General features: G+C 54.7%; 1 protein-coding gene across 1 annotated transcript in view; it reads right to left on the reverse strand.

Moving 5' to 3' along the window:
• Positions 1-11,102, reverse strand: part of MAN2A2 (mannosidase, alpha, class 2A, member 2) — an 18,006-nt gene extending 6,904 nt beyond the window's left edge. Inside the window, exons 1-19 of the mRNA XM_011978366.1 lie at positions 10,787-11,102; positions 10,096-10,245; positions 8,942-9,199; positions 8,727-8,871; positions 8,434-8,605; positions 7,951-8,078; positions 7,528-7,701; positions 6,946-7,132; positions 4,945-5,122; positions 4,439-4,641; positions 4,048-4,230; positions 3,773-3,887; positions 3,496-3,563; positions 3,181-3,346; positions 2,450-2,686; positions 2,065-2,187; positions 1,715-1,829; positions 1,300-1,433; positions 958-1,099 (exon numbers count right to left, since the gene is read on the reverse strand). Coding sequence (XP_011833756.1) covers positions 958-1,099; positions 1,300-1,433; positions 1,715-1,829; positions 2,065-2,187; positions 2,450-2,686; positions 3,181-3,346; positions 3,496-3,563; positions 3,773-3,887; positions 4,048-4,230; positions 4,439-4,641; positions 4,945-5,122; positions 6,946-7,132; positions 7,528-7,701; positions 7,951-8,078; positions 8,434-8,605; positions 8,727-8,871; positions 8,942-9,199; positions 10,096-10,245; positions 10,787-10,834 — 2,926 coding nt within the window. The 5' untranslated portion in view covers positions 10,835-11,102. The remainder of the gene's footprint in view (positions 1-957; positions 1,100-1,299; positions 1,434-1,714; positions 1,830-2,064; positions 2,188-2,449; positions 2,687-3,180; positions 3,347-3,495; positions 3,564-3,772; positions 3,888-4,047; positions 4,231-4,438; positions 4,642-4,944; positions 5,123-6,945; positions 7,133-7,527; positions 7,702-7,950; positions 8,079-8,433; positions 8,606-8,726; positions 8,872-8,941; positions 9,200-10,095; positions 10,246-10,786) is intronic.
• Positions 11,103-11,341: the final 239 nt, after the last annotated feature.

The raw sequence follows: 11,341 nt of genomic DNA on the forward strand, positions 1-11,341 counted from the left end.
CATGGTGAAACCCCATCTCTACTAAAAATACAAAAATTAGCTGGGCATGGTGGTGGGCGCCTGTAATCTCAGCTACTCAGCAGGCTGAGGCAGGAGAATCGCTTCAAACCGGAAGGTGGAGGTTGCAGTGAGCGGAGATCGCACCACTGCACCCCAGCCTGGGCAAAAGAGTGAAACTCCATCTCAAAAAAAAAAAATGTCAGTCTCTCTTTTAATGATCACTAGTAGGAAAACAGTATCTATTTCTCTCATTTCCTTAATATTTCATAACACTGAGTGCACTTTACAAGCTGTCCCTACTCTCATCCCTGCCCAGAAGAGGGTTGTACACCTCAGCTGAGAATCACTGTTCAATATCCTGATGCTTCTTGCCTTTTTTTTTCAGACTGGGTCTTTCTCTGTCACCAGGCTACAGTGCAGTGGCACAATCTTGGCTCACTGCAGCCTCCAACTCCCAGGCTCAAGCAATCCTCTCATCTCAAGTCTCCTGAGTAGCTGGGACTATAGGCACGTGTTACCACATCCAGCTAATTAAAAATTTTTTTTTGTAGAGCCTAGGTCTCGCTTTGCTGCCCAGGCTGGTCTCAAAACTCCTGGCCTTCTGCCTTGGCCTCCCAAAGCGCTGGGATTACAGGAGTGAACCACTGAGCCTAGCTTTGCTTTTTGACATTTTTTTTTCTTTTTTTGGCCCCAAGAGTCATAACCCTGACAGTTCTTCAGGGGATCCAGTAGGACACTCCACCCAGTTGCCTATACTGCTGCCTCCATCAGGGGACGGGGGACAGCAGGTGCCTGCCTCATGTGCCAAGAGCTCTGAATGGCTCGCCCCCTCTCCAAGCATGGAGGTGATGCAGACCAGAAAGAGGCAAGGGAGGCAAACAGAGAGGGGAGCCCTTGAGGGTGGGGACAGGCTTCTTTTTGTCTGATACCTTCTGCAGAGCTCTGGGCCCTACTCACCATCTTTGAGGCTAGAGACACCCAGGGCCTGGGCAGTGTGCAGTGTGAGGCGCTTATGTGCGTCCTGGATATAGGCCATGACTGGCATGGGATAGAAGTTGGCCTGGAGGGGGAGCTTCTTCAGATACCGTCGGGGCTGCACCTGTGGGGGCAAGGTCAGCAGATCAAGGGCACCAGGTGGGCCCCAAGCAGACCCCAGATGGAAGGAGTCCCTGATCACTCTCGCCTCTTCATTCCTCTTTCTCCATCAGGACAGATCATCCCCCAGGGCCTGTGATAGGGTCAAAAGCACAGTCCAAGTTCTACTCTGTGGGGTCTCCGAGACCCAGGCCCAGGAGTCACCTGAAAGCCATTGAGGTCTGTGAAGAAGATACCCTGGCTGTCGATGTCTGTATGGATGCGCAGGGCCAGCTCCTTGTTGATGTAGTCCCGGATGTCCACCAGGGATGATATGTCCAGAGACAGCCCCTCCACCCCTGGGCACAGGAACAAAGTGGTGGCATGGAGAGGTGTGAGGCTGAACCACAGCTAAGAGGCTGGGCTGGGGGATCAGAGCCGAGCTGGGGAGAGGCTCTGTCCACCCTCCCAAGAAATTCCCAGGGCATTTCTGGATGACTTTTTCTCCAAGAGAATGGAGCATCCCTGTCTCAAATGATATGGAACAGAGGTATGAACAGAGAAGCAGCAGAAGGAAGAACACGCCACAGCTGTAGAGCCCACACCTCCTTCCACATAATTCCTCATGGGCGGGGCTCACCTGGCAGATTGTAAAGCCGGACCACCTGGTGAACATGCTCATAGTATGCAACCACCTCTGAGAAGAAAGGGCCTTCAGTGACATGCAGCACAGGGGGCTCCTTGGGGACATAGGGCTGGGGAAAGAGCAGACTGCTATTGAAACTATGGCACAGAGGGCAAAGCAGGGAGGTGCCAGCCGAGGGCTGGGCAAGAGAGCACCTATTCCTAGATACCCCTGGGCTGAACAGGAAAGACAAGGCCCCTGGCAGGCAGCAATAAACCTGTGGGAAGGCCTGTGCCCCCTCCTGCCCTCCCTGCTGGTGAGACCTCCCAGGGCCTGCCAGGTTGTTCAAGGCATATTTAGCATACCTTGGCCTCGCCATCGGGCAGGAAGAGGTAGGCTCCACTCTTGTCTTTGGACGTACGGGTGCCATAGACTAGGAATTCCATGTCCACCTGCTGCTCCTGCTCCTCATCCACCCTTCGGATGCTCTGCCAAAAAACACAGCCCTGACCCCTGGCCCCACACCAGCATGTCAGGCCTGCCTCCTGGGAGGACATGGACTAGCTTCCCCAAGGAGCCACGCCCAGCTTCCCCATGCTGTCAGGCTGGAGCTGAGACGTCCCAGGCCTGGGTCCACTGTGGGTCAGGTGGCAGAATGCTCAAAGGGCCGGGAGGCCACTCTGCACAGTGCCACCACCACACACGCCCTGCTCTGGCCCCTGGCCCTTCCCCACCATCCTGGCCTTTTACCTTGAGGAGCCCAGTAAGGCCTGAGAACCAGACCTGCATGTAGCGGTTGCTGAGGGCGAAGTCACTGCTGCCAGAGTCAATGACGCGGAGAGGGAACGCTTCGTGCCTGCTGACAGACAGCTGCCGGCCGTGCAGGTAGACACGCACAGAGGAGGGCAGCGTGCGGTGCCCATCCAGGCCCAGCTGTAGCTGCAGCACGCCCAGGCCCAGGGCTGGCAGGCGGACAGGCACAGACACCTGTGGGCACAGGAGGGGTGAGGAAGTGGGGGCATGGCATTCGCCACAGGGGTGCTGGGGCATTTGCTTACTAACAGAGGGCGTGAGCAAGTCCCTGTACCCACTGGGGCCTCTGCCCCACCTCCAAAGTGGAGGTGATATGATTTGCCCTTTCTTCCTCTTCAGACGTTATGATTCTCAAGTGATATTTGAAAAAGTATGAAGTGGTAACCACACATTAAGCTTTCGATATACATCAATTGACTGAATGATGGGGCATTATAACTGCTATTTTTACCATTACTATTACCATACCAACCTTCCCCTTCTTTTCAAGGACAGACTCAAATCCCAAGAGTACCTGTCTGCTGGACAACCCCCTTCCCAGCACACCTGTCCTCAGCCTGGGGAGTAAGCAGGGCCATAAGCAGGAGGGTGGGAAGCTGGCGTCGCCAGGCGGGGAGGGGCCCACGATGGGCAGAGGGCCAGGCTCACCTGACGAGCCCGCACCTCACCTGGTAGACATCAGGGACCACCTCAGTGGCAGAGCTCCAGTGTGCGCTGATCTGCACGGCCAGGGGCTGACCCTCCTCCGAAAGGACGCGTACACGGGGCGAGTTGACCAGCAGGGACACCATGCTGAACCGCTCCTGTTCCAGCGGGTTGAATAGCACCACAAACCTGTTGTGCATAGAAGGTGGGCTGACCCAGGAGGCCACTACTTCCGGTCAGGGCAAGCACCCTGCAGTGGTTCAGCACACACTGGGGCAGAGGGGCCTGAGAGCCAGGGAATGGCTCTGCCTCTCTGCACCTGGTGTAGTCCAGCTTACCTGGGCGAGGAATCCAGCTGGATCACTGTGCGCTCTGGCAGGGCATCGTGACTTAAGCGAGTGTCATCCTGGAATTCAGTGGGCCAGAAGGGAAGAACCGTCATGGGCTCAGCCTCCTCCCACCCCGCCTGCCCCGGGTGCGGACCAGCAGCTGCACTGGGCACAGAACTCATTCAGGTGGGGAAGGAAAAAGAGGAGTGGCACCCTCATCCAGTAGCTCTTGGGATGCCACCTGCACACACCGGAGGGTCCCCATGCAGACCCACGAGGGGCTCACCACTTGGAGGAAGGGTGCCTCAGGGTCAAAGTGGTAGGTCTCCTTGTCCCCCAGCACCAGATAGTGAGCTGCATGAATGATGACCTGCTTCAGGTTGACAAGGGAGCGCAGAAGCCTGTGGGTGGTGCAGGAGAGGGAAGGAGAGATGATCATAGGGAAGCCGTCTGCTTTGTCAGCAGGACAAGCCCTAGGCCGACCTATCCCCTGACCACCCAACATCCCTTCTTTGGGACAGTGAGCGGGGGACCTGACAAGGGAGAAGAGAAGGCTCCCACCTGACCCCATAGTCCACCACCACGGCCTCCTTGGCAGTGCCAGTGATGGCGTCGTGATGCTGGAAGAGCCCCAATGTGCGCCGAGCTTCCGTCAGGAGGGTGAAGTCAGACAGCGGGTACCGGCCAGCCAGGCCAGAGTGGCGGGAGTGAGCTGCAGCCAGGCTGTACAGAACCTCTGCCCCCCTGCCCAGAGAGAGAAGTTAGCTGCCAGCCTGCACCACTCCCCAGGGCCCACCCACGCTCTGCCAGTCCAGCCTCCTTCCTTCCCACCCCTTCTCTACCTGCCCTGGCCTCTGGGCCTAGCTATTCCCTTCTGAGCCGATCCAGCCCCTCCTTAAATCCCACAGGCTGACCCTCCCCCTCCAGCCTGGAAGCAGGGACAGGGTCTCACCGCAGGTGGGCTTCCAGGACTCGGTCTAAGCTCTTGTAGAAGGGCCGGGAAGTGTAATAGCCTGTCCAGTAATGATCCTCCCGGTCCGCATAGGAGAAGAAATCCCCGCTCAGCACAGGAAACCCTGGAGGCCGGGCCCCTGGCTCCACCCCTGTCCTCTTGTACAGGGCATCAAAATAGTCAGAAAGAGTGCCAAACTGGGCCTGTGGGAACCCCAAAAACCCACTCCCATCAGTTCTAGAGCCTCCTGGAAATTGTGGCCACAGTGCTGCAGTCAGGGGTGAGGCTGGGGCTCTGGCCTCAGAAGCAGGAACTGTATATCCTGCCATTCTGGACTTAACAGAAGTGGGGGAGCCTGGGAATTAATTCTGACACAAAAGAGGCACCTTGCCCAAGAGTTGGGAAGAAACCCCTGCTTTGGAGTTGGGAACCCAGGGCACGGTCTCACAGGAAGGGGTGGGCTGCAGCACTGCGAGGTCCCCTCCCCAGACAAGTTCCCCTCACACCTGTACATGGAGGTTAGGCCTGCTGTTGAAGAAGTCAAAGAGCCGCTGGTAGTTGAAGAACTGGGCATCCCACTCCTGGGGCTTGTCATATCGGAAGTCATCTCCAAGAGGCACGAGGAGGACGTTGCTTCGGAACAGCCGGGACTTCTTCCGGTATTGGTCCAGGAGCAGGGCTGCCCTGGGGCAGGAAAAAAACATGGGCCCAACATGAAGTGACATCAGTAAAAGAGCGCCACGCACAGCCATCCCACCAGCAAGCCCCTGGAAGACATCCCGTCCATCAAGGAGTGGTTCAGCGCAGATGGACATCTCCTGCACATGAATACCAGCCCCAGGGAAATCCAGTGTTCTCTGGGCAGTTCTGACAGCCAGAATGTTGTTTTTTATGCTTAGGCTGTTGAGATCTTTTGGGATCCTTGTTCTGACACTCCCACCTCATTTGGCCCACAAGTTAGTGATGCAGCACCAGAGTTAAGAGTCTGGATCCCGAAGCCACATCACACCAGCTCCGCAAGTACTAGCTGAGTGACCGTGGGCAAGTAACCTCTCTGAGCCTCCGTGTCTGGCAAAATAAGGATAACATCAGTAGGTACCCATATAACGTTATGAGAATTAAAATGGATTGAATGGGCTGAGCGCAGTGGCTCACGCCTGTAATCCCAGCATTTTGGGCGACCAACGCAGGCGGATCACCCGAGGTCAGGAATTCAAGACCAGCCTGGCCAACATGGTGAAACCCCATATCTACTGAAAATACAAAAATCAGCCAGGTGTGGTGGCGCACACCTGCAATCCCAGCTACTTGGGAGGCTGAGGCAGGAGAACCACTTGAACCCAGGAGGTGGAGGTTGCAGTGAGCCGAAATCACACCACTACACTCCAGCCCGGGGGACAGAAACTCCGTCTCAAAAAAATAAAATAAAATAAAAATTAAATGAATGGAATGAATATTTGTTAAACACTTAGAACAGTGCCTGGTACATAATAGGAACTATACATAAACATTTATTTTCTTTTCATCCAAATTATTGGCAAAATCAGCAGAAAAACAGCCCTGTGGCATATCAGCAGAAGCCCTTTCCTGCTTTAATTGGCATGTTATAAATATCACAACCCAAAGAGTCAACTAATCTACTTAGCGGCGCTGGCCCAGCTTGTACTTTTCTACTTTGTTCTTGTGAGAGGATTCCTCAAATACTACTTTCCCCTAACTTACCAGTCTAGTAAGCCTTTCAAAGGAGAAAATGATTACCTTTCAGGGCCTGTTCTTACAAACCCAGGCCAGCCTCACTGATCACAACTGCCGCTTTAAGAAACATCAAGCCTTCATAGCCCTAGACTCTTGCCTGGAATCAGCATTTAGACTTCTGGAAACAAAAGACCACTTTATTTCCCTTTTGGTCACGTGTTTCAACTCTTGGACATCAGGGAGAAATCAAAGCATTGCAACATAAAAACCAGTCCAACTTGTTGTATTCTTAAGGTTCTGACTAAATTGCTGTTTGGATCAACTCTTCATCAACACTTTCGCCTGGGCCCTGATTTCAACAAGAGTGATATATTTAGGGGTCCCTAAATTTTCTCAAAGGGGACAGGTCTGTTTTCTCAGAGGCTGGAGGCTATCTTGCGGGACTGAATATGGATCTGAACAGGATTCTCGTGGTTGACTTAAAGCCAAGTCAGAACACTGGCACTAAGTGAAGACACAAGAGCCTGAAGTTTGTAAGCTACAATGCCTAACAAGGGAATCATTCACCTCTAAGCTGTCACCTTGCCCTGGCAGTTTGTTAGAGCACCAAAAAGTACTCACGTGAGAAAATAAAAGTATTCTGTGAAAGGTGGTTGCTAGAGCCATTCGTTTTTCAGGAGACTTAGTAAGGAGCTGCTGCAGATGCTGTGAGCCTCAACTCACCATCTGAGCCCACCCTCCATGTGGCATGGCCCAGACCAGAGCCAGGCCTCCTGATTCCTCTGTGAAGTGAAAGGGCTGGAAGCAGATACCTCTCTGCCACATTGGCCTCTGTAATGGCCCGGGGTGGCACCTTCCAAGGGCAGTTGATGCGCCCACCAGGCAGGCGTTTGAAATCAAATTGGCAGCAGATCTTGGGATCCGGGCCACAGGTATGGGGGACGTCATAGCTGTAGAAGGGCATCATGTGACAGAAGATGTCTGTGCTGGAGTCCGAGTCTGCAGAAGACACACCACGTGGTCAACGCCAGCAGGCAGCCTTTGGATGTCAGGAGGGCAAGGATCTGCTTGGGCAAAAGGCAGCCTTGATAGACCATGAGGCTGTAACTGGACCTAGGGCCGGAGAGAGTGTGTAGGCCAGGGGGAAAGACATGAGGCACTCCTTCAGGGAATGGGCACACAGGGCACACTGAAGCCCTTGGGACAGCAGGCCCTGTAGAGGCCAGAGGTCAATGTGACCCTCCCCTAACCAGAGGGTGGGACCATTTCTGGCAGTCCACACCAGTGCCTGCAAGTCTGCTCTGAAGAACAGTGGGGGTCTTAGTTCTGATATCCCTGCTCTTCCCCAGTGAAGACTATGCTGCGTTGACCCCCTCTACCCTACCTGGCCTTACCCCATGTCTGCCTCCACATGAACTCTAGGCTGTGGGTGGCAGCAAAGTGCTTCTTGATGGCATAGTGCACTCTCTGAATCAGCATGCTGGTGAGGTTGGCACGGCGCAGCAGGTAAGGCATGGTGGAGCTGTGTCCAAAGGGGTCCACTGCCCAGCCAGAGCGGGGGGTTGCACCTGGGTAGGGCATGGAAGCCAGAGAGGCCCTGAACACACCTCAGGGCCTGGTCTCTCAGCCTCCCAGGTGCTGGGACCCCAGCTCTTGTCTTGGTAGTCAGTGGACAGATTACATCACACCAGGCCCACATGATGGGATCTGTCTAGAAAGGAACCACCCCCTGCTGATCCCTGTGCCTTACAGCCCCCTGCCATAGCACTGTGGGCCCAGTCCAGGGGGCAGACCCCCATGCCTGGGCCTGGACTCACCAAGATTTCTCTCCAGCCACTGATGTCCTTCAATGAGCTGGTCAATCAATGCAAAGTAGTGGGAGTTGGCCTCATCCGGCATCACCCAGCCTCCTGTCGCAATCTCCAGCTGCCCGTTTCCCACCAGCCTATAGTTAAGGACTCACACTCAAGATGGAGCAGGACGCTTTGCCCAGGCCTGGCAACAAGAAATTGTCAGGGCCTGTGTGCACTGGCCTCACTGAACCAGTTCTCCCAAGCCCAGGACCAAGAGAACATACACTTGCCCTCCTTTCCTTGCAGCCAACCTCCCTGCTGTTCTGGCCCCGCTTATCTCAGAACCTTTATCTGTTCTTGCCTTCCCTCCCTCCAACATCACTCATCTCTGCCACAGCTCCCTGGGCCTCTCCCTGCCACCTTGGCACCCACAGCTTAAGGTAAGACCCATCCACCCAGCCTAGGGCTCAGACGATGCCCTCCCACGCCTCTCCGCCTGGCACTGGCCTTCGGACTGCCGCTCTCTTTTGGGCATTGATGTTGTCCCACCACTTGGCGAAGAAGGAGACCTCTGCCCAGAGGAAGCGCCGCCGGGGGTCCTCCTGCAGCTTAGACACCATGCTATTGAGGATGTGTTGGGTCTGCTCTGTGTAGTACTTGTCAAAGGTCTTGATCCAGCCTAGGGAGCCAATGTAAGATCCCCTGAGGATGCCACCATCTTCTTCGACATCCCTCCCTTGCACTGGCCATCAGAAATCCCACTCCACACTCCAGCTCCCAGGAGTCTGCGGGGCCCTCACCTGGGTCATTGTGAGAGTGGGGCACCACAAACACCTGCAGATCTTCAGCATCCCAGTCGTGCGGGTCATAGGAGATGTCGAAACCTTGCCTCCACACGCCACCATCCACGTTGTCAAACGGCAACTCCTCCGACACAGTGAGCATCTGCCAGGTGAATTGCAGCTCAGTGCCCCAATTGTGGCCGCTGTACATCCCTGCCAGCTCTGACTCTTACCTGCAGCTCTGGCTTCTGGCCCCGGCCCCCCAAAGCAAACTGGCAGTCCTGGGGGGAGATGGAGAAGAAGCTGGGCCGGGGCTCCGGTGGCACCACCCAGGAGCCATTGACCGTGTAGTAGGGCAGCATGGCGGGCGGGCCCTCTGCATTGGCTGTCAGCTCCAGCACGGAGTCCTTGATATGGCTGATAATCTCATGGTTCTCCTCCAAAAGCTGCTCCAGCTGCTCAATGCGGTTCTGCAGCACAGAAATTTGGCTCTGCCAAAAAACCAAAAAGCAATCACACACAGCTCCTTATGCCACAGGGAGGGTCTCTGCTTGGGGTTCACCAGCTGAGGTCTAACTACAATTCTTCCCTCATCAGTTAAAGCCAGACCATGAGCCTACAGGGATAGATTATACCATTCAGACAAAGGGAGCTGTGCACCTCACCACGGAGGACTACACTCCACTTGGGTTGGGAGAACCTTCACTGTCTAGCCCAGGGCAAAGATTTCCTTTCACATACCTGTTCTCAACAATCAGTGTTGTCTGTGCTGAGAAGGATTTCAGTGGGGCTTAATGGCAAAGAATGCTGCAATCAATTAGCAATGTCTGCCAAGAATTCAAGAGGGGCTGGGCACAGTGGCTCACACCTGTAATCCCAGCACTTTGGGAGGCCGAGGCAGGTGGATCACCTGAGGTCAGGAGTTCAAGACCAACCTGGCCAACATGGCGAAACCTCATCTCTACTAAAAATACAAAAAGTAGCCAGGCATGGTGGCAGGCTCCTGTAGTCCCAGCTACTCAGAGGCTGAGGCAGGAGAATCACTTGAACCAGGGAGGTGGAGGTTGCAGTGAGCCAAGATTGCGCCACTACACTCAAGGTTGGGCGACAGAGCGAGACTCTGCCTCAAAAAGAAAAGAAAAGAAAAGAATTCAGGAGAACAGAGCGACAATACTCATTGCCATTGACATTTTTTTTCTTCCTTCCTTCTTTTCGCCATCACTGTTTTTAGCTGAGGTTTCTACAAAACCTGACTATTGCTCCTGTCCTGTACTGACATTACCCTCCAGCGGGGTGGTGGGGGGTGTCGGTGGGGGGAGGGGGGCGGGCAATACCCTGAACCCAGGTGACTTGTATACAAAGAAATTAGCAACCAGGCACGACTCACCCGGGGGAAGTTCCCACCATTCTGGTGTCGAGTGGGATCATGCTGCACTCGGTCCAGCATGAGGTAGAGCGAGAAGACTGCCACACAGAAGATAGCAGCCCCACACACTGTCACCTGCTTTTTCAGCTTCATACTGGCCTCCACATACACCTGGCAGGAAGGACACCATCTGTACCTCCAGCATGCAAAATCCCCATGGCAGTCTTTCCACCAAATGCCCCAGTGAGTTCCTAAGGGCTGTTCCCAAGGAACACCCATTTGCCTGGCTCTAATAAAAAGCCAGCTTTGAAATGCCAAAACCCAACACCAGTTGGGGATCCTGACCCAGCCTTGATTTTACTGTCTTGCTGAGACTCAGAGCACAAGTAGCACATCTGGGGCTGGCCCCACCTGGTCCTGGTAGCAGCTCTGCCCCTAGGGTGGAGAGGACGTTCTCCTTTGGCTGGTGCTGTGAAAAATGGGCCCAGGATGAGAGACCCAGCTCTGACTGGAGTGTGCCACACAAGCTCCTGATTACAACAGCTTCCCTGCCTAGATAGGAGGTGCCTGTTCAGGCTCCTCGGCCATGTGCTTCTAGTTTCAGGTGAATAAGCTGGTTTCTATTTTGTTTGATTTAAAAGTTTAGCCAGAACCCAAAGAGACTAATAGGAAAGTCTTTCTCAGTGCCCTTTAGGGTCAAACTGGCACTCACCAGAAACAGCGCCTGGCACAAATCCTTTCTCAGAAACACAGAATGCATTTCTTTCTAATAAAGAAGAAAGATGCTTGTGTTTCTAGCATAAAGCAAGCCCTATGTGTTCTCCCTGTTCGTATACTGATTCCTGCAGTGGGAAACTTCCAGCCGCGGTTTGCAGAGCACTTAGGGGACCCCTAGGAAGCCTACAGTGATGCCGAAGGCCCCCTGGGAAGGGAGAGACCGGGTCCAGTGCTCGGTTGCGAGGCAACTTCAGGGGACCCGTGCCCCCAGCCGCCACCGCCCTCAGGCCCCGCTTGCCTGCTCAGGAGGAGGGAGGACGCTAACTGCCGAGCCGAGCGTGGGCGGGACGGCGCTCCGGAGTCTGCTCCGCGGGCCCTGGGGCCGAGAAGCTCTGTCGCCTCTGCGTTGTGCCCTACTTAGCGCGATCTGATTCTGCTCGGGAGCCTTCGGGCAATATTTTTAGCCGTTAGAGACTGGGTCCAGGCCAGTGTGGGTGGAGCTGGGGAGAGAGTTGGATCACAGAGGACAGGCACCTGCCGCCGCGTCTCT

Source organism: Mandrillus leucophaeus, unplaced genomic scaffold (genome assembly GCF_000951045.1).
Source record: "Mandrillus leucophaeus isolate KB7577 unplaced genomic scaffold, Mleu.le_1.0 Scaffold193, whole genome shotgun sequence".
In the NCBI taxonomy this organism is placed as follows: domain Eukaryota; kingdom Metazoa; phylum Chordata; class Mammalia; order Primates; family Cercopithecidae; genus Mandrillus; species Mandrillus leucophaeus.